Source organism: Barbus barbus, assembly GCF_936440315.1.
Source record: "Barbus barbus genome assembly, chromosome: 2".
NCBI lineage: Eukaryota > Metazoa > Chordata > Actinopteri > Cypriniformes > Cyprinidae > Barbus > Barbus barbus.
This window is the reverse complement of record NC_136730.1, coordinates 6,935,211-6,958,902: the sequence shown is the minus strand read 5'-3', so window position 1 is coordinate 6,958,902 and position 23,692 is coordinate 6,935,211. Positions and strand designations below refer to the sequence as shown.

Sequence of the window (23,692 nt, the reverse complement as noted above, 5' to 3'; positions counted from 1 at the left end):
TTAGCAGCATATTCCAGCATCCCTCCACCACATGAACTCTACCCTTCACTGTAAAAAAAAAAAAAAGTACATGGGACATCATCCATTAATTTTACAGACATTTATATTAACTCTAAACCAAAATGCAATGCAATGTAAAATTCAAAATATTAGTGAAACCTTTAAAAAATAAATACAGAGAAATTCCTTCAAATGATGTATATTTGGCCTTTTACAGATTTTGTTTAGAGTATTATTTCTTATTTACATTAATTAATTACCAGGGGAACTTAAACACTGAACCACCCTGAACCGCATAATCTGTTTACTTTCATTGCTCTCCATGATACATACAAGTTCTTTAACAGCATCTTTGGTTTCACAAAGAACCTTTAACATTCATGGAACCTTTCCATTCCACAAAAGGTTCTTTATAGTGGCAAAACGGTTCTTTAGATTATTAAAATGTTCTTCACACTAAGAAAAAAACAAAGGTTTGTTTCAGAAAAGTTTACTGAAATGTTAAATGTAGACCAAATTTTGAATCTCTGGAAGCTGTTTCAGATGTTGGCTCTTTCAAGTGTAATCTAAAATTAAGGAGAAAATGTATCAGTACTACTTTATATTGTCTGGTAAATGGACAAATTTGACCCTGGAGCACAAAACCAGTCATAAGTAGCACAGGTATATTTGTAGCAATAGCCAACAATACATTGTATGGGTCAAAATTATACATTTTTATTTTATGCCAAAAATCATTAGGATATTAAGTAAAGATCATGTTCCATGAAGATATTTAGTAAATTTCCTTCCATAAATATATAAAAACTTAATTTTTTATTAGTAACATGCATTGCTAAGAACTTGATTTGGACATTTTTTCGCACCCCCAGATAGTTATATTTCAGCCAAATATTGTCCTATCCAAATAGAACAAATATCATCCTAACAAACCATACACCAATGGAAAGCTTATTTATTCAGCTTTCAGGCGATTTATAAATCACAATTTCAAAAACATGGGCATTATGACTGGTTTTGTGGTCCAGGGTCACAAATAGCATTAGGAATATTACACTTCAAATGTGTTTAAATGTAATTGGCACAAAATAGTGTAATCTAGGAAGGTAAAGTGAGTCTATCCAGGAAATCAGACTGAGTCACTGAGAAGACAAAGATTGCACAGAGTTCAAAGCTAATTCATTTACCCTCAAGGATCAATAAAGTTTATCTATACATCTCTAGAGGGCATTCACAAGAGAGAATCTCTATGGATTTTGTCTAAGGCACAAAGGTTAAAACTTACAGCCAAAAATACTAAGCTGATATATATGTTTGTTTCAGTAGTCAGTCTTAAAGAAGTTTCCTTTTAGTGTATCAACAGAAGAATACATTTTTTAGGTGCAGCACATGCATTTCACGTGCTTTTTCAGGTCTGTTTGTTGAAGCATGACAGAATAGAGGTTGTTAGGGCAACAGTTGTACAATGTATATGATTCCAAGTATATATGTACTCATGAGGCCCAACTCCTCTCAATTCTTAGGATAATCGATAAAACAGTCTCTCTATTTGTTTAAATGCTTCCACAGATATGAGAATATATTTTTTCCTTGTTTATAAAATATCATCACAAACCTCTTTGCTGTTTTACTTCTAATATCTCTCTATATTTGCTTCTAATATTTTTACCTGTTTGCAAGAGATATTAGACAATCACTGTATATTATTTCATCTGTTTCAATACACATAAGAATTCTAAGTTGGTTGCACACACACATAGCCAAGTTCTGTATGGCTTACACTCTTTGTGATAGATGTCATGCTCTGCAGCTCACAAAATTATAAAAACTGTTTGGGTATCACTGTGTATTATTTCCTCTGTTTTAGTAAACATCACAATAATAAGGCGTTTGCACACACGTAGACAAGTTCTGTATTGCCTACAGACACCATGTTTGTTGTCATGGCTCTAAATCTTTCTAAATCATTTGCCGCCTTGTTTGATCAAACTACTGTTTGCTCTGCCTGAGCCAAACTGAGAGCAAAGAGAGACAAGGTACGTGCTGTGGAACATGTGTAATGGCTGGGGAGGGGGCGAGGGCGGGGGAGTCTCGGCATAGTGACTCCGAGGCTTGGACCCTGTCATTGAAATTGGGATGACTAGAAAAGAGAGGGGGGTTATGTGTGGGAGGAAGACCCAAGGACACCCTCCCCTTTTTACTAGCAAACAAAGACATCCAGAAGCTGGCGATGCAGAGATGAGGAGAGAGAGCGAGTGACAATAAGAGGGAGATCTGCATAGTAAATAGAGAATGACTCTCTTGATTCCTGAATGGAAAGAGAGCCAGATCAGGCTCCTTGTTTGAGGTCCAGTGGCGCGCCATAAGACAGGAAACTTTCATAAAAGAATAGGGGACGGGGAGGTCGGAGCCACTAAGGTGGCCTGTCGGAAGTTATTGTTTCGGAATAAGAGGCATCCTGAATTAATAATCTTGAGTTGAATAATGGGTAAAGCTTTCTTTCAGATCGTTTGCCCTGTTAGTGATTCTCTTTATAGACCTTACATGGAACACACACACACACACACACACACACACACACACACTTTAAAAGTTTTGGTCAGTAAGATTTGATCTTTTTACAACACTTACAATAGTAAGATATTTTTGGCAACAAAGCAGCATATTAAAATAATTTCTGAAGGGCACAGTAGACACTAAGGACTGGAGTAAAATCTACTGAAAATTCAGCTTTGCCATCCTAGGTATAAATCACATTTTAAAATATATTAAAATAGAAAACAGTTTTTGAATTTTAATCATATTTCAGTATTTTAATTGATTTTTGGTCAAATAAATGCAGTAAACAATGGTTAAAACTACAATTATTCAATATTATATATTTTATATTATTATTCAATATTATAATATTATTAATATTACTAATGTTAATATTGTGAAATATTCTTACAATTTAAAATAACTGTTTTCTATTTTAATACATTTTATTATACAATTAATTCCTGTGATGGAAAAGTTGAGCAGCCATTCCAAACTTTATTTATTTATTTATTGTTGCTTTTACTTCTTTTACAGCTTTTACTTCTTAATATTTTATGAACACGGTGATATACAACCATTCACTTTCACCACAGATTAGGAAATGAAAAGAAATTAGTTTTATATTTAGCACAGTCTAAATAATGCTGGGTTAAATACAGCCCAGTGCTGGGTAAATATTGGACAGAACACAACAAACAGTTGGGTTAAATGTGTAACCCATTCGCTGGGTTCGTCCATATTTTACACAGCGTCGGGTTGTATTTAACTCAGCATTTTTTAGCGTGCAAGGATGCATTAAATTGATGAAAAGTGTCATTTAAAAATCACATTTATAATTTTACATAAGATTTCTCTCTCAAATGAATACTGTTCTTTTTAACTTTCTATTCATTAAATAATCTTGTAAAAAAGTATTAGAATGATTTGTGAAGGATCGTGTGACACTTAAATTTAGATGGTTTTAATTTACATAGGGATGCATAACAATATGAAGCTCCAACTCTATTTCAATATAAGGGTCTGCAGGCCAAAAGAGGAAACCTCCAGATTATTTGGCAGTGTTCTCCCACACACAGCCTGCTGGTGGCTCTACTGCTTTAAACAACCTGACTGATTGTTTCAGGAAGACCCTTTCCTCTCGCCCTGGACCCTGCTACTCACCCCTTCATCTTCAGCTATAAATATCATATTGCTCTTTAGGAGGTGTTGGGATTTTAATAGAGTGGAAAGAGCTTCATTTACTGATAAAATCTGCACTTTATAATGATAGACTGCCAGCTTTTTCTGGCTGTAAGCATATGAGGACAGTTCTAGCTTTGGCTTTTGCTCTCTCAAGCATAAACAATAGAAATAGAAATATAAGTCTTTATTATCTTAGCTCTTCAACTTAAGCGATACACATTCTCTATTTCAGAATTAAATCATTATTTTTCTTCATTCAAACAAAATGTCTTCAATAAATGTCCTGTGTCATTTGACATCAAACAACCATCATTCACCAGCTTAATTTTTCTCCCAATGCATATTATTTGCAATTTGTACAATTATACTGATTATATGCAAAATGCAGTTGTCAAAGAGTCACTGGACCTTTTTTTAAAAAACTTTCAGTTAGCACAAAACAGCATTTAGTCAAAAACATGCTGTGCATAAAGTCACATAGCATTTCGTTCAACACCAATAAACAAAAGAACATTTTAAAATGAGTTGATAGGCTTGTGTGTAATCCGCTACCGCTAACATAGTTATTGTTGTTAGATCAGTACTCCTTGTTCTGGCTGTTGAACAGTCTTAAACAGCAGATGCATGCTAATCATGTCACTATGCCAAATTCACAGTTAAACCATTTAGAGAATGACCGACAGCTTGCCAGTGGACAAAAAGAAATCCTAAGGTCATTTCATGAATGAAGACAGCAGTAATTAAACCGCTGCTGAAGCTAACAGAGAAGCCAATAATGCAGTCACAAGTGTCTTATATAATATTACATAAATGTTCACAATACGCATCAACAACAATGTTAAACCTGTGAGCTTAGTAAGATTTTGGCAACAAATATTTTCAAAAAGTGGCAACACTTAAGTTAGTAACTCCTGTATGCTATTTGCATGCAATGTTTAAGGAATAAAAATGCACACATTCGAAATAAAATCTCAGAAAAGTTGGATGCAGTAACTGTGCAATTCGATCTGACACTGCCAGCCTCCACTCACCTACAGTTATCCGTACAGTCTTGTGTCCAGCTTGAAGCATAACTACACGCCCACAAACAGTGTTACCTCTTTAGGTACAGGGTTTTATTCTTTCCATTCTAGCCACTGTATTTTGCATCAGGGGCTTGATATTTAGGTTCGTTCTGGAATGTCTTCCATCTCCAGATTTGTGTCTGATCTTAAGTGTTCATCTTTATTCTATCTCAAGTCAAAACATTCAATTTCAGGCCAGCATTCACGTATCCCTTATCACACATTGTTTATCATAGTCTATTCTTTGACCTTGTGATCTGGTTTTATGCATGTTTTTCTGTGTTTCTATTATCTACCTGCTGTGTCTTGACCTTGTTTTAGTAATGGTTTAAATCCCTTTCAGTTTAATGGATCTTCTGTGCATCCACTAAAGCCAACTGTTAATAAACTGTAACATTAATTTTGTGTGTAATATTGTAACCTTAATTCCTGTATTTTATTTCAAAATAAATATTTAGTTGCTGGATCGCCCAGCTTCAAATGTCTACCACTTCACAATAGGCCTACTGTATATGGTAATGGCATGGGACATTTTTTATGTAAAACGGGATGTTTATTTTAGTGATAAAAAGAACAAAAAGCCATATCATGCATAAAGTGCCTCATGCAGCAAAATAGGTACATTTTGACATACATAATAGGTCAAAAACAGCTGTGTTTACCAAACCATTTGTTTTCTGTCCATAAGGAAACAAAAAGACTGTAAGGTCCAATCAAAATGTTTTTAAGATTATAATAAAACATACAAATAAAATGTCAAGTACATTATTCCCTACAGCTTTATTCAATACACATGATCTTTGGACAATCAATTAGCAACTGAAACATGATGCATGAGTTACGATACAACATATTCAATGCACAGAATGTTCATCTCTAGGTTGGCATTTACTGCACAAACAAAATTTCTACTTAATTAATAAACATATGTCATGTAACAGAACGTAGCTTACCTTATTAATAGCATTGGCCAAAGCCAGCAGTGCTCTCCAAAGCCAGAGTCAAATGGATCTAATGATATTTCCCAAAGGACTGGCTCCCCCTACTGATGAACTGGCGATATCGCTCCAAACACTTGTGGCAATATAGTGCCCGCATAATTAGGGGATATATCGTTTTGTTAAACATACTATAAAGAAAAGAAAAGAAACTTCAATTATTTATCAACAACTACCTAATAAAGGCAGCCAGTGCATCAAATAACTAACAAATTAAACAATGATTCCCTTTACAGAACAAAACATCAAATAAATGCGTTCCTGTTTTGTTAACTGTAGTCTCCTACATCTATTTTTAGTGGTATCACTCTTTATCCACTCTCAACAATTGTCCAAAACGTTTCATTTTAAATCTCATGGCTGTCTCGCACACCGAGCCAGCAGTAGGCTACTTGTTATTTTTACAATACCTAGAGCTGTATTTATTGACGCTGTTCATTGTTTATTTAATGTCCATTATTAGTGTAAAACCGCGTAAAACAGAAACCATTCGGGAAAATTCCGAATTTGAGGCGGAACTGTTTTAGAACGAGCTCATACACCAGAGGGAAGTGTTTCATAGATGGACGTCTGTGTCGAGATGAAACGTTCATTCGCATTTTGAGTGTGTGAACGGTAGCTATCGGCGCTTATATACACGTCCAGACATGGAAACAGGGGCACATAAGAAAACTGAGTGTATAGATTGGGGTAGGTATGTTTGTGGACAAACTCTGATGACAGCCAATAACGAAACATGGAAGGATACGTTAGTAAAGAACGCACATGACGGGCTACCTCAGCCATCTCCAGATTGTGACAGATGCTCAGTGATATCAGGAGATTGCCTCTATTATCATTATGGTTGTGATGGCAAGGATGACAGAGGTTGGGGTTGTGGATACAGGACTATTCAGACCATGGCTTCATGGTTGAGTTTTAATCAACCTCTCAGTGTGAGCCGCAGACACCCACCCAGTCTTTCTGAAATACAGCAAACTTTGGTGGAAATAGGGGACAAACCTGATGCATTCCTGGGATCCAGGGAGTGGATTGGGACATTTGAGGCAAGTCTTGTTCTTGACCAGCTCTATGATGTTCCCTGCCGCATAGTGCATGTGCGGTATGGCAAGGAGCTTGATCAAGCTGTGGAAGATCTTCATGACCACTTCCTTACCCGTGGGTCACCTGTTATGATGGGAGGAGACAGGGACAATTCCTCTAAGGGGATCTTAGGTGTGTGCTCTGGTAAACGAGGGAGTTACTTGCTTGTTATGGACCCTCATTACTTTGGTTGTCCTTTGGATAAAAAGTCATTGCAAAGTCAAGCTTGGGTTTCATGGAAAGCAGTTGGTTCTTTGGATCAGTGCTCTTTCTACAATCTTTGTCTCCCTCTGTCTGCTAAGAAGTGACTGTGTTGGTCTTTCTCACCTTGTCTGTAATCTGTATGTGAGGATTTTTACAATATGCATTGAGATATGGGTGGAACAAGGACTATATAAAATGCACCGTTTCTTTTGCGTTAAATGGCAGAATTAGTCATTTTCTGTTTCACCCAATCACATGAATAAAATTACTTAATAAAAATTGAATTGACATCCATGCTCATTTCTTTCTTGCATTAACATGTGCCTCAAAGCTGTCACAGCAAGAGCAAAGTAGTATTTGAATGTCATAGCATGACAACGAACTGATAAATGAACCACATGTGACTTTTTATTTTAATATTTATTTCACAGACGAGACTTGTAAGTGTTAACAGCATCCTGAAGTTTGTCTGTTCTGTTTACATTTATAGTCATTTAATCTGATTATTTTACCCAAAATGTGCTTTAGCTTTACAGATGGGGAAGTACAGCATGTTATACAACACACCAACATCAATAGGCTCTAATAAAGGAAAAGATCATAAATGAGGACCAGAAATTAAGCTGTCTTGCTGAAATTTTTAGCACATAGATGTAGTTAATCTCTAAAAAGTATGTCCCAAAGAAATTTATATCAGCTTGTATACTTTAATGTGTGATGTGGGGGGTTTACATGCCTTAAAGTGATAACTCATGCAAAACTGAAAACCATTCATTACTCAAATTACTCCGCGTCATGTTGTTCCAAACCTGTATGAGTTTTTTTCTTCTGCTGAACATAAAATAAGTTATTTTGAAGCATGCGGGTAACTAAACAGTTGCAGGTCTCCATTGACGTCCATAGTATTGAAAAAATACTATGGTCAAGAGGTACCCACATTCTTTAAAATATCTTCTTGTATGTTCAACAAAAGAAATAAACTCAAACAGGTTTGGAACGACCTGAGGGTGAGTAAATTAGGACAGAATTTTCATTTTTGAGCGAACTATTCCTATAATTCGATGAATTAAAACATTACCATTCATTAGCTATACACAAATGTAATGCATATTTTTTTTGATATTAAGTTTAATGTAATATCTGCAATTCTTATAATAATGAACCCCTTGGATTGGTTCATTATCCAATTCTAATCTTTACACATCTGACACACAGTCACTGTAAAAGACCTGGAAGTTCTTGTCCACCTCCATTTTGCCCTTGAGAAACTTCTCCAGATTTTTGATAGGAACCTCCACCATGTGATTGTTCACGCGATCGTTAAGACCGTAGGCGCCGAATGCTGGAAACTTATACCGCTCTGCATAGGGAGCATTGTGATCGTAATCTGTGCAGCAATAGGCTGTCCACATGAACTCTGGGATGGCGACACGATCTAGGTTATCACGTCGAATCATATTACCTGATGTTGTCACCCCAGTGATCACATAAGCCTTTCCGTGACAATAATTGTTGAGCCGTTTGCGGGTAACCTCTACCTGTGTGCTCCAGGGACCAAAATTGAACTCCCTTATCAGGGGAACTACATTGGTCAATGTGTAGGTGGCAGCTTTGTCCAGCGGGTCAGCCTGATGCTCATCGGGGTTCATTTGGCCACGTTCATACTGCACTACATCAGTGTAGTCTTCTAACACGGCCTGCGTGTCTTCAAAGTTTTTGTGCATTACAGAAGACTGAGGAAAGGGTTCCATGTTACTGCTTCCTTTCTCAGTTGCCAGCTGTGCAAAATGAGAAATGCAGGTGATGAAAATGAGGTTAAGATGGGTTTAGATTCTCAGAGCCAAGAAGAGAAAGACGAATAAGCACCCTTGTAAAAGGTCATGATTACAATACCCAGATCACATTTAAACATTTCAGGAGAGAAACATCATTTTAACATTGAAACTGATTATTTATTTATTTACTTATTGCTAAGTCATGTAACCATTCAAAAGTTGAGGAGTGAGATTTTATGTTTTTGAAAGAATGGCCCAGGTTGCCTTTTGATATTTTTTATTTTTATGTTAGTAAAAGTTTTATATGAAAAATGTAATTTATTCCTGTGATGGAAAATCAGCAGCCATTACTCCAGTCTTAAGTGTCACACGATCATTTAGAAAGCATTCTAATATGCTGCTTTCTGGTGCTCAAGAAACATTTTTGTTGTTGTTATTATCAAAGTTGAAAAAATTTGTGCTGCTTTACACTCTTAAAAATAAAAGTGCTTAAAAGGTTCTTTACAGCGATGCCATTGAAGAACCATTTTTGGTTCCACGAAGAACCATTCAGTCAAACAATAAAAACAATAATAATAATAAAATAACATTTTACTGCATTTTGCATTACAAATTATGTATTAAGTTATTGCATCCTTGTTGAATAAAAACAATAATTTCTTAAAAAAAAATAAAAAAAAATGACCTCAAACTTTTGAACAATTATGTATACAGAATATACAAAATATGTTATTCTTAGCACACTCTCACCTGCGGTTCAAACATCCAGGGAATGTCTACTCGTTTCTCCCCATCTGATTTCTTGAAGGAGTATGCTGAATAGATGGGGATGTGTTTTTTGGGGTCGTAGAGTGTAACAAAGCGAGGCTTGTCCACATAGCGCTGGCAAATCTTCTTTAGGGAATTACTGAGGTAACCTCGTGGTGGAGTGCCCATATAAAGAAAATCCTTACAGCGATCTACATGGGAGAAGTCATCCACCACTCCGGCTTGGGTTCTTAATACCAAACACATCAGTGGGATCAGAAAGGTTTCAAACCGGGACCAGCAATAGACCGTGAGCTTCATGTTGTCCTAAAGACTTTAAATTGGTGTCTTTCTTCTTGGTAAAATGTATCACAAAAAAGAAAAAAATGTTGCTCCTTTTTCTGTGGCTGGTTTATTCACTTTAGTCTCCAGTTGATTGTCTTTATCTCATTTAAAATTGACTGACTCTTCACTGGTAGGGGGAGAATAAAATGAGAGCCACTGAAAATTCTAATGCAGAGTACAAAGTACATGCAAAACCATGTTCGGATAGACTGATCTACAATAATACAAACTTCAAAACTGATAAGACCTTCTTCAGCGTGCCATTATCTTCATATACATGCAAATCAGCAAGGTAAATTTGCTCACTGCTGGCTTAATGTTCATTGGCTCCTTAAAGTTGAATATAGTTTTCTGGTCTGCCATCAACCTGAGCCTGACTAGGATGTAATAGAAAAGAACTAAATGATACTTTTAGACAAATGTTTTCTTCGTAAATGAGCGAAGAATAAATTGTTAATGGATTGTTAATTGACTTATCCTTCCATGTTACACCTATTGTACTCAGTTCAGTAAAAGTGGCAACAACTCTTACACATACCTTCCAACAGTAGAGCAGACTGTAACTATATGATTAGTCACCAGTTCACAGTTTCAGCAGTTAAAACATCTATACATTCACATTCATATACACACACTATATCAACAAAGTGATATTTAAATGCAGTAATACAGGCTATGTAAAGTCATGAACACACAACTTGTGGCATGATAATATGGAAATCATCTCCAAAGAGTAGGACAAAGTCTGATAGGTGACTTTATTAACTTCTCAGGTAGTGTAGTCTTGGCCGACTGCATTTAAATTAAATTCAATTATTAGTTTATTTACATTATTCTCTTGACTGGCTCTTGAATTCATTATCATTGCACAGATGCTTACATTTAATGTTCACAAATTCTTCTTAATGCTAAAATATATCAACATGATCAAAATGAACATTCTTGCTCAGTTTGGGTATACAATTGAGGTGTTTTATTCCTCCACACTGTGAGCTTTTATTCCTGTGAGCTCCATATTATCAGTACTATACATAGAAAAACACATAAAACATTTGAAATCTGCACATTTTTTTTCCTGAAGATTCAATACATTTTTCCTTTTAAAATGAACAGATTTTTCAGACAATTATTTGATATGTCAGGCTTTACAGTGTTGAGTTGCTTTCAATCACTTCGTATTGGTATGTGTATTTTCTGTGAGACAGTCTTTGAAAAAGATGCTCACGCTTTTGTCCATGCCAGTCTGACTTTTCAGAAAGGTCTCTAAAGCTTTCAAAGGCACTTCTGTAACACTGTGTCCCACTATCTCATTCAAAGCATATGATGCATAAGTGGGAAACATGTATCGTACATCATAGGGTGAGTTTCGATCAAACCGTGGACAGCAATAAGCGGACCACAAGTGTTTTGGGACGGCCATGCGGTCCTCTCTTCCTCTTTGGATGGTCACCCCTGATACAGTCACCCCAGTCACCACATAGGCAGCACCATGGCAGAAGTTATTCAAGCGGCGGCGCACCGTATCGATATAAATGGCCCATGTACCCTCCATTAAGTCTGTGATCTGAGGTACCACATTTGTGAGTGTGTAGGTAGCTGCTTTGTCTTGGTTGTCCGCCTGGTGCTGGTCAGGGTTAAGTGGGCCACGTTCGTACTCCACCGCATCAACATAGTCTGCTAACACAGCCTGGCTCTCCTCAAGTAGTTGGTTGGTTTCACCACTAGAGGGCAACTCTCTCATGTTTCCGCTTTCATCAGCAGAAACCAGCTGGACATCAAAAACCATAGGCTATAGAAACTCATATTGACAGAACAACAACAATAGCTATATGGACAGTACCATTCGGTGTTATGTGATGAATTGTCTGTTGTCAAAATAAAGACTATTTTGTTTAAATAATGTAGATATTTGAAATTTTATAAAATACACAAACTACTATTCATTTATTGTTTTTAATTTGTTATCCAGAGACAAAACTAAGGTACTCTGCTACCTGTGGTTCATACATCCAGGGTGTGTCCATCCTCCTCTGTCCGTCTGTCTTTTTGAAGGTGTAAGCTGAATAAAGTGCCAGTCGACGACTGCTGTCATACAGTGTGGCATAATGTAGTTTATCTCCGTAGCGTTGGCATATCCTCTTCAGATTGCCCCCTCGGATACCTGTGGGTGCTGTATGCATGTAGAAGAACTGGCTGCATTCTTTAAAGCTGTCAGAGACCGTACCGCCTGCCAATCTCAAACCTGTCAACAGAAGAAGCCTGAAGATAAAAATCTTATAAAGAGCCATCAGAAAGTGAGAAGCTAAGTTATCAGAGTTTGTAACAAAATTTCCAGTTTTTAAATGCAAAGACAGGCAGATCCATCTGTTCTTCCATGGTGTTCCAAGCCAGACTGATAACCTGGAAGAGTGAAAGCCACCATATGCAAAGCATAACCTTTTTACCCTGCCATACTGTGTAAAGCTATTTGACCAATGGAACACTAGGAGGTTTTGAGAACAGACTGAACGATCACAGATTCAGCTCATAAAGGAATCTGGCTCCCAAAATAATTTAGCAATGTCTCATAATTGATTTAAACAGGAAATGACCATACAATTTCTTCTTACCATGTGTTTTTGGAATACATCTTGGGCTTGGCATAATAATGGAATTTGCAGTTTTCACGTGATGCCATACACTACCTGCAGAAATGCACACCTGGAAGGCAAATTTTGGCCGCCAGATTTTTTTTTTTTTTTTTACCAGGATTGTACTAAGTAATGTACTAAGACAGTGATATTGACAAACCAAAGTTAATATACAACTTTTTGATGATGCAAACTATGTACAGGTGGGGGAAGTCGTGGCCTAATGGTTAGAGAGTCGGACTCGTAATCCAAAGGTTGCGGGTTCAAGTCTCCAGCCGGCAGGAATTGTAGGTGGGGGGAGTGAATGTCCAGCGCTCTCTCCACCCTCAATACCACGACTGAGGTGCCCTTGAGCAAGGCACCGAACCCCCAACTGCTCCCCGGGCGCCGCAGCATAAATGGCTGCCCACTGCTCCGGGTGTGTTTTCACGGTGTGTGTGTGTGTGTGTGTGTTCACTGCTGTGTGTGTGCACGTTGGATGGGTTAAATGCAGAGCACGAATTCCGAGTATGGGTCACCATACTTGGCAGCATGTCACTTCACTATGTACAGGTGGGCAGATCCACACAGAATATGAACATAACGCGATACGTATTAATGTTTTCCCATAGAAAATCATGATAAAGATGCTTAATGTGACTTAATGCATTTAAGACAATTCAGTATATTTATTATTAATAAAACACACTACATACAGGCAAGCAGATGAACCCACTAAACGCTACTCTTAAATTATGTTAAGAATTGATATTATGCTAATTTAATTTTTATGAATTGACATTGCCAATAATAATAATAATATATATATATATATATATATATATGGGTAGCTGACCTATCAATGTGTCCTATGGTGTGACGAAAAAACCCTCTAACACTGAAGAATAACCTCTCTCATATTTTTTTGTAACTCTAAGAACTCTAAGAATGAAGATACATTTTTCTCATGTTATTTGCATGTTAAGTTTTTTTCTACATTTTTGCTATGTTACACCAATGGACACAGTCCAATTTTTATTTGTCATCTACCCATATATACATATATTATTATTTTTTTCTAAACAGTTCAAGTTTGTACTCTCGGGTTACTTTTAAAACATAGTTTTCTGGTTCCATTTGGATGAAACTGAATTTAAAAAGAAAATGTAATGTCTTTTTCTTTTTTGCAAAGATACAGGACAAAATATGTTTGCAGTTACACATTAACAATGTCAAAGTCAGGTATATTCAGGAACGAAGGTCTTACGGGTTTGGAACGACATAAGGGTGAGTAATGACAGAATTTTCATTTTTGGGTGAACTATTGGCCTATTGCCTAAACTTTTTTTCATATACGAATCTTAAAAAAGGCTATATTTGGGCTAACCAGCTCTATGTATTTATCAGAAATGCCATGTTCTCCATGAGTTTCGTTTTAGATGTAAATCATAGTTTCATTTTCGGCGTTTGGACCAAACTACTGAAAATGTGTTATTGTTACGTTTATGCGCAAACGTAAAGAATATTGAGCCTTCAGATAATTCGGAGACAACGACAATGTAAGCAAATGTTTTTGTAAGAACTTGCACTAAGAGGGCAAACGCTCTCGCAATGCATTTTTAATAGTAGTTGCCTACATGGTTTAGCCCGTTGAGTCCCTCACTTGTACAGGGTATAAATTTGTCAGGCGTGGTTAGATTCTTTTGAAATGCAGAGGTTTTCTTCCACTTGACAAGTGGATAACCAATTGTAAGTATTTTTAGCTTTAATCGACAAGATTTGCTGAATCGCTGTCTTGCCTATTATTTGTTACTGTATTCAGACTCAGCTATAATCTTTCGCATATGACAATATCTAGATTTTTCTCCGACACAGGTAATGATAATAGACTACAACTCAGAGTGGTGAAAAAATAGCCAATGTCTGTTACATGCGTCAATTACCCAACAAAAGACAACATATATGCGGATCTGCTCCGCTGGTGTTTCATTGCGTTTCGCAGAGGGATGGCTTCACGATCCAGTTGTGTCGCTGTAAACATGTGTGGTGCCATACCAACGTATCACACCTGCTTATTAATATTTACAAATGTATTACTTTATAATATATCATAAATATATATATAGTTCATGCTATCCCTGGGAATCGAACCCACGATCATGGGGTTGTTACGCGCTCCGATTATAGACTGTAAAAAAAAAGGATTTGTTTGATTTGATTGGCTACCTCATTTTGACATTGACGAGCACGGAGGCGGACCAACCTAAAAACTTTAGACTTTTTGTCATCCTAAGAACAAACAGGGCCTGGTTTCTCGATAACGATTGATCTTAGCGCTTAAGAGCGTTTTCTACGAGTCATTTTACGAACGTTCGTTATTGTTTCACGTGCGTTTCCCAAAAAATGCACTTAACACAATCGCACGTAGCCTTTCTTTAAGTGCTACTTAGTCACTATCCGTTTGTCAAGTGCTGAGATGTCAATTTATAGAATGGCCCCATAATAGTACACGCTCGTTTATTAAAATGTTCCAGATAGCTCGAGAGCCTCGAATATAATAGGCTGCTGTAATATAATATAATATAATATAATATAATATAATATAATAGTTTAATAATAATATTAATACATGCTATATACTAATAATAATAGATATTATTGAATATATAATATCTGTAGAGACGTTATTTCCGGGTCCAGTAGCCTTCATGGCTTGTTTTCGTGTAAAAACTCCTCTTAGGCTTACGATGCTTTTGGGAAACGCAGCCCAGAGCGGTACAGTGCAGGGGAGCAGCATCGAGAATATCAAAAATATTGGTGACGTGCCCATTGCAAATGGAAATTTACCTTAATAAAGCTTTGTAAACTTGTAGACTAATGTAAATAAACGAAGCCACTATTAATCATTTAACAACTATAATGAATGTTATAATGAATCACCTCAATACCACGACTGAGGTGCCCTTGAGCAAGGCACCGAACCCCCAATTGCTCCCCGGGCGCCGCAGCATGGCTGCCCACTGCTCCGGGTGTGTGCTCACGGTGTGTGTGTGTGTGTGTGTGTGTGTGCATTTGTTCACTACTCACTGCTGTGTGTGTGCACTTGGATGGGTTAAATGCAGAGCACCAATTTCGAGTATGGGTCACCATACTTGACAATACGTCACGTATAGTCTGCTAATTTATAACTGGATCAGTTTTCTTTATAGGAGTCTCAGTCAACTCACAAGCAGTTGGAATGGACTGCCCCAGTGAGGAAGAAGTAAGCATCTCTTCCTCTTACTTTTACAAAACAGATTTGTTTGCAAATTTTGTGTCTTATATTAGGCATTGAGAGTTGCATACACTTAATAGCATAAGTCAAATTTAGTCTTGGCAAACCTGAGTTTGCATGCCACTAATGCTTTAAAATCTTTCAAATTAAGGAATTTGCAGATGCTAGTGAATACCTTGAAGATGAACAACAAACATTTACTTCAGGAGCAGATGCTGCTGAGTCATATCAAAAGGAAGATTTTTCCAAGTTACAAGGTAACACAATTTGTGTCAGTAACATATTTGCATCTTTGGAGACTGCATTGACCACAATTTAAATGAATGTTTATTTTATACTGTGGGAAAATACATATAGCAAATTTGATCATTACTATATTTTGTTTTACTTTCTGAATGAAGTCAATAAGAACCCAGTTTTCTTTCTTAAATCACATTTTTGTTCTTATTTTGCATAATGCATGAGTGCATGTTATTACAAAGAAGACACCAACTTACCTGCATCAGACAGGCAGAGATAATTGTTTTGTATTTTCTTAAATATCTGTTATTGAATGACATATAAAGCATTGGTGAATGCGTACTGTATATAGGCTGCTGACTTTGATAAACCAATCAGTTCTTATTCATAAAAATATATTGGTCTTGTTTCCACAGATATCCCTGCACCAAATGAAATTTCAGCGCAGCTTATTGGGACCAATTCTGTTACTCTTGCTTGGGATAGTCCAGACAGCATATCTACATTTGAGTTGACCTACGACAGTCTCACATCTACAAAGATCTCTACTATCACAAATTCCTCAACCATAGAGGTGGAAGATCTGTGCCCAGGGACTGAGTACACTTTCAACCTTGTTTCAATATCAGATAATGGAGAACGCAGTGTGGGAGTTAAAGTGACTGCGTGCACCAGTAATTATCTTTCAGTCTGTCTATGCAGTATGAGCTTAGAATTGTGTTACAGTCTGTCATTATAACTGACCAAAACAAAGAGGAAAATAAATAACAATATAAATATTTATATTGTTTTCATTGCAGGGCCAGTCCCACCTGAAAACTTCAAGGTTGAGAGTGTGGGCACCACATCAGTTTCTCTTATTTGGGATGTATCTGACTGTGAGGAGAAGACGTTTCATGTTGCTTGCAGCCAGAATGGAAGAAGCTTTCAGGAAGAGATAACAGATTCAAGAACTGTGGCTTTCTGTGACCTAAGTCCTGGAAAGAAGTACTCTTTTCACATTACTAAAGTGCTTCCAAATGGCAACAGGAGTAAAGAAGCAGTCACATATGCTCAAACCAGTTAGTATAATATAGCAAACTTCATTACAAACATTGATATTGATTAAAAAATGTGAACTGAGTAGAAACAAATGATTTTTATTTTTCAACAGAAACAAACATCCAGAGTCTTTTACATGATTTGGGGTTGGTGAAGTACTACCCAAACAAACTCAAACTCAGCGATGTGCTGCAGATTGAGAAGAGGTCAGTGATAGATGAGCCAGCCCAGTCTCAATCATCCTTACCATGGCTGTTCCTGAAGAAACTGATGATGGTGAATGTGACTGCAAGAGATGTCAAATATTCATCTGATGAGAGTGAAGATTTGTCAAGCTTAGATTTTTACAATGAAACATTTGATTTTCTGAATGATCAGAATAGCAGTGTAAACCCTTTAGACATAATGTCCGCCCTTTTCCTTTGTTCAGATGGTTTCCTCCAACAGGAAATGGCCTCAAAGATGTCAATGTGTCAGTTCTCTGTTCCTCTGCTTCTTCCAAACTCTGACACTCAACAGTGTACGTTCATGCTTTGGGCCATGAGAGATATTGTGAAAAAATGTAGACCTCATTCCCTGTCAGACTCAAGAGGCTTTGTGGAGGAGAGAATTGTTCACTTTGAGCTCCCCCTTGTGTCTTTTGTTAGACTTGGTGATTGCAGCATTTCTAAATCTCAGATCTTAAACAAATTGCTTAGCAACCCTCAGCAGTATCATGACACTTTTGTACATCGTGATATGGATTGCGGAGACATTCCAAGAAAGATATCAAATGGGTTAGTGGAGATGAGTTGGTATCTGCCTTGTGGAAACAAAAACATTGATGTTTTTCCTGAACCCGTGGCTGTTGCTAATTTAAGAGGTGACATCGGAGCCTTTGAAACACAATACTCCTTCTTATGTCAGACCTCGACTGCAGTTTTTGTGTTCTTTGACAATCTGGAAACAAACTACAAGCTACTCACCAACCAACATGTGAAAGCACAGTTTTTTTTAGTAGGCAATGTACAAAAAGCATTTGATTTAGAGCAGCTGAAAAGGACAGCCTCTGAAATGAGTTTGAAGAAAAACAACATCATTCTGAAGACCAATCAAAATGATGCAAATTTTGTTAAAAATCTGCATTCTTCAGTAAATCAAATAATTAATTATCATTCCAACAAAGCGCGTCTGGAGGGAATGGACACCATAGCACATGAACTTGGAATTTTAGTTGATGAAGACATCCAGGAATGTCAGGGAGCAAAAAATAATGCGCATGGCTTAACAAAAAATATAGAGGACACACTGCAGTTCAAAGAGACACAGCTTCCCCTTCAGGGTAAAATCTGGAAAGATTTGGCAAAACTGGAAAAAGAGGAATGCAGACTCCGGAAAGCTTGTGATCAAAACATAGAGACATACAAGAGTGATCTCCAGATTAAAAAGAAAGAACTCAGGAAACAGCAGAGTAAATATGATATCTCGGAGGCCATGTCCAGCTTTGTTAGTGCACTATCAAACTCAACCCAGGAGAGGTCCTACTTCTTGAAGTGGATGCGGATGAACCTTGACAATCTCTCCCGAAAAAGCCTCTCCAGCCTCAGAGAGCAGTACAAAGAAAAGTGCCAACAATTTTCAGAAAATAAAGAGGAAATCGCACAGCTTGACCAACAGATCTCTAACAGTTCTTTAGGAATAGAGCACTTTCTGCGTGAAATGGGCCAACTCTATGAAGCTGCGGTGTCACTTCCAGAAAACTTAGAATCACGTAAACAGATGCTGCACTTACCCCGCCTATGTGCTGAGCTGATGCTGGATGGCTTCCCTCTGGAACTGGTTGATGGAGATGCATCAAATATTCCTCTCACATGGGTTAGTGATGTGCTTATGTATTTGAACTCTTTGGTGCAGCCAAATAATAAAATCATGGTAGTCACAGTTTTAGGTGTCCAGAGCACAGGGAAGTCCACCCTGCTGAACACCATGTTTGGAGTTCAGTTTGCAGTCAGCAGTGGACGATGCACCAGAGGAGCTTTTATGCAGCTGATTAAAGTTGAAGAGGACATCAAGAAAAAACTTGGCTGTGATTATTTAGTGATAATTGACACCGAAGGTCTGAAATCTCCAGAGCTGGCAAAACTAGATGATAGCCATGAACATGACAATGAATTAGCCACACTTGTTGTTGGATTGAGTGACATCACAATCATCAACATCGCAATGGAGAATTCCACAGAGATGAAGGACATATTACAGATTGTTGTCCATGCTTTCCTTAGAATGAAGGAAATAGGTAAAAAACCTAAATGCCAGTTTGTCCACCAAAATGTTGCTGATGTATCAGCCCATGACAAGAACATGAGAGACCGAAAGCTTCTGTTGGAGCAGCTGAATGAGATGACTGAGGCAGCTGCTAAAATGGAGAACAAGGAAGATTATAAAATGTTTACTGATGTGATGGAGTATGATCCAGAGACTTGCAATTGGTATATTCCTGGACTCTGGCATGGAAGTCCTCCAATGGCACCAGTGAATGCCGGCTACTCTGAGGCTGTCTATGATCTTAAAAAGAACATGATTGATGTAATTGGAAAATGCAAACTCAAAATGTCTGGAAACAACATAACAGAATTTTTGGAGTGGACAAAAAGCTTGTGGAATGCAGTCAAATATGAAAATTTCATATTTAGCTTCAGAAACAGCTTGGTGGCTGATGCATACATGAGACTTTGCACAGAATTTCATAAATGGGAATGGTCTTTCAAGAAGCATATGCACTCTTGGTTAACAGGAGCTGAAACCAGAGTGTCAAATTTTGAGATACTCAGACTGAAAGCAGACAAATCAGACATGAACGATCTTTTATTTGGGCTAAAACAAGAAGCTGTCACAAAGCTTGACTCATTGGAAAATACCACAATGGAACATCTGTCCAAATACTTTGAACAAACAGAGGGTCATGTCTGTCTTGTGGAAAAATACAAACAAGACTTTATGAACAGTGTAAAATCTCTCAGAAGGGAAACTGAGAGCTCTCTGCTGACACAGCTTGAAAGAACAGTGGAAATCAGGAGAGGAATGACTAATTTGGACAAAATCAAGAAAACATTCACTGACACAATGGAGAAAAAGGTGCTGGGCCTACTGGAGGAGTTACGGAAAAACAAATACTCAAATAGTGATGCCTATATGACTGACAATGAGCTTGACAAATGTTTTGAACATATATGGCAAGAAACTGTCAACGAGCTGTCATTTAATGGACTGGAGAAAAAAAATATATTTGATTGTGTTTTCAGCCAACTTCAAAGGAACCTGAAACAGAAGAGAGGTTCTGTTAGAGAGAAATTCATGAAAGTCAATCTGAAAAATTATGGCACAGGGGTGTTCAAAGTCACCAAAGAAAATTTCATAAAGGAGTTGTTTAAACGTATCATCAGTGACAACTCAGTGAAGCTACAGAATTTGGCAGATGAAATAATAGACACATGCTCTCATGTAGTCCAGGAAAAGACAGAGGGACAGTTAGATTACCATGACACCTACATTCAGGAAATCATAAACATAATTGATGACAAACTGACATTCAACAAGAATATCGGATTTTCAGATGAATTTGAACTGTCTCTCAAATTGCACATTTGTGGGTTTTCTGCGAGAGAATTTCAACACATGCATGATTGTTTCATTAAGGAGAAAGACCCACGAAGATGCCTTGGTCAGTATAAAGAGAAATATCACAATGATTTCAAAGACCTATTCCATGATCGCGATCAGTGTCAGAGAAAGGCTGAAGAATTCACTAAGCTTTGCTTGATTCCTGCAGTTGAGACATTCATCTACAGCTCCTTGGGTCCAGACATTGTTGACAAAATGATTCAGGGTAAAAATGCATTTCAATTCAGCACTCGTGGATTTTTTCAGTACACACTCTTAAAGCAGCTGCTCAGAGAAGATGCGTTTGAACAGTATATGAAGTACATTTCCTCTTATGAACGTTTTGTGAAGGGCTGGATATCAGATCAAATCACCAAACAGTTTTCGAATCACCATGAAGTGTCTGAGTTGGAGGAACGTCACCTTAGAGGAATCACCATGGAGATACTACAAGCTGTCAAAATTGCACAGAATGAAACAAATGAAGATGGCATCAAAGGATTCATACACTGCATATGCAGGAAGCTTGGACAAAAGCTAATAATTCCCAAAGATGCGCTAGAAACAGTAATGGTCTTAAACAATGCATCCCAAGAGCCATTTGCCTGCTGGCTAACTAAATCTGTTGAAGAGATGGAGCAGACACTGAAGGAACAACTGAAGAAAATCAAGATCAAGGAGAAACTGTCCAAACTCAAAATGAAACCCCAGAATGAGCTCTTCAAGCGAGTGTTTGGATGTGGAAAACAGTGTCCATTCTGCAAAGCTCCATGTGAGGCTGGTGGAGAAGCCCACACTGACCACTGTGCTTCAATTCACAGACCTCAGGGACTTGGATTCTACATCTTTGCAAGCAATGAAAAACTAGTGACAGACATCTGCTCAACAAATGTCCACAGTGAACAACAATTCAAGTGTTTTGAGACTAAATATGAGTACCATTCTTACAAAAGATATAGAGAAATCTTTCCAGATTGGCACATACCTGCCGACGCTAGCATACAGGCCTCAGACTACTGGAAATATGTGTTGGCCCGTTTCAACACTAAGTTTGCTGAAGAATGCAATGCTCGCCCAGCTGATATACCCCTTTCTTGGAAAATAATCAATATGGAGCAAGCAGAGAAGAGTTTAAAAGAGTCTTTCAGCATCAAATAATTGTTTTCTTTCTCAATAGTTGATCTAGTGATTGGGCAGCACTGCCTATAAAACACAAATGTGAAATAATTGTATAGGTATAGCATGACCATCACCAACACAAATGCTACTGATTGCTTGCAAATGCTTCAGCTGACATTTCTAGGAACCAGTGCTGATTGTGCCTATGATAGAAAATGAAAGATTACATTTTAGTGGTCTTTTTTTTTAAACTGATTATTGCATTTTTATTGATTGTCAATGAATGGAAAAACATTGTTTTAAAAGTGTATATTCCTACCATTCTCCTTTGTTTTAAGCAGATGCACTGTAGAAAGTATATACTACATTAACATTTTTGTGTTTACAGTAAGTAGAATTCTAAACTATGAATATAAAATGATTGCTTAAGAGTTGATATATTTGACTGCATATCGTACGTAACCCGTGTAACAAATCTGTGCTTTGGAATAAAGTACTTGGTAAATGATTAAATGCAAATGTTATGTTGATTATGCTGTCAAGGTTGTCATGTAGTTGTCTTTAATACCTACAGACTATAAAGGAAACTGCTTCAAAAACAGTCTTTTTAATCACACAGTAGTGTCAAAAAACATCAAAATAATCACAGATGTACTAGGATAAAAGTTATATCTCTAATCAAAACACTTATACAATCACATTAAAAAAACAGCCTAATAGAAATTATTTTAGAAATATATTTACTGCTTCCTCATACTGCATTTCAGTGTAAACAAACATGGCCATAAGTAATAATCACTCACCAGTCTTATTGATGATAAAACAATTGTTATAAAAATTTAACAGTTAGTTCTGGTTCTCAAATGTAATTGTCCAAGCAGTCGTTTATTGATAAAACAGTCCCACAGCACTGAGACTTTGACTGTTTGTATCATTCTTGTCTGTATTTGTACCACAGTCTGTTAGCGTTTCTAGACTCTAAAATAAAATTGACACATCAGTAATGTTTCAATAGTCTTTCACCCCAGTGACAAGTGATATCTAGGCCTCAGTAATACATTGTTCTTTACTTAAAGCAAACAGAGTTGAATAAATCAACTAAACAGAGTTAGCTGTCTGGTAGATTTTTTTAAGTATTCTTTGATTCTTCAACACTAACTTAGAATAGATAACAATAAAAATAAGAACAACAACAACTTTCTCTAACAAACATTTTTTTCTAATTTGCTCTGGAGACAAATGAGCGAATCACTAGTGAACATGTTTATCTTCCTATAATAGTGTTTATAAACCCTTCTGTTAATAAGACTACATTTTCAGTAATGTCTGTTGGTCAAAGAAGGCATTTCCATCACGGTTGTTGTTGGGAAATACACTTCAGGTATAGCAATTTATTGCAGTCAATTTATTCTAATTAAAGTTATTTAGATGACTAGTAATTTGATTAAAAGAAAACAAGAGTCTGTTGTCTGGCTATGAATTTCTTTAATGTTCCCCAGATCAGAGTCACAGCATACAGTGTGTAATAACTTCTAAATAAAGAGAAATATCATCACCTTATTTATATATTTTTACCTTTTCTTTTTTAAAATCCATTATTAACATGTTTATTCTTCAACAAGTGTGGCGTTCTGATTCTGAACATATATAGTAAAACAGGGCAACAGGTGTAAATTTGTGTTAGGACCCAGTAAAATGTGTGTATTTTCATAGAGGAATAACATGTGCTTCATTTATTCAGTTATCTTTAAACCATCAGACTTGACATACTGAGCTCCTCGTGCGCTCTTTATGCCATCTTTAATTTGGCATTATTTCACTAGATGCTTAA

At 36.9% G+C, this 23,692-nt stretch overlaps 2 protein-coding genes across 3 annotated transcripts; both read left to right on the top strand.

Annotated features, from left to right (window-relative positions):
* Positions 1-6,404: 6,404 nt before the first annotated feature.
* On the top strand, positions 6,405-7,315 carry LOC306885099 (ufm1-specific protease 1-like). Its single transcript, XM_079441438.1, has one exon. It carries the CDS (start codon positions 6,433-6,435, stop codon positions 7,174-7,176), a length of 744 nt encoding a protein of 247 aa, XP_079297564.1. The 5' UTR covers positions 6,405-6,432; the 3' UTR covers positions 7,177-7,315.
* A 6,918-nt stretch (positions 7,316-14,233) lies between these two features.
* On the top strand, positions 14,234-22,449 carry LOC306887294 (interferon-induced very large GTPase 1). 2 transcript variants are annotated; one of them, XM_079444921.1, is made up of 6 exons: positions 14,234-14,297; positions 15,758-15,810; positions 15,974-16,079; positions 16,479-16,736; positions 16,863-17,123; positions 17,216-22,449. In XM_079444921.1, exons 2-6 carry the CDS (start codon positions 15,787-15,789, stop codon positions 21,898-21,900), a joined length of 5,334 nt encoding a protein of 1,777 aa, XP_079301047.1. In that variant the 5' UTR covers positions 14,234-14,297; positions 15,758-15,786; the 3' UTR covers positions 21,901-22,449. The 2 variants fall into 2 exon arrangements, with proteins under 2 accessions (XP_079301047.1, XP_079301048.1); XM_079444922.1 differs by having other exon boundaries at positions 15,746-15,810.
* Positions 22,450-23,692: the final 1,243 nt, after the last annotated feature.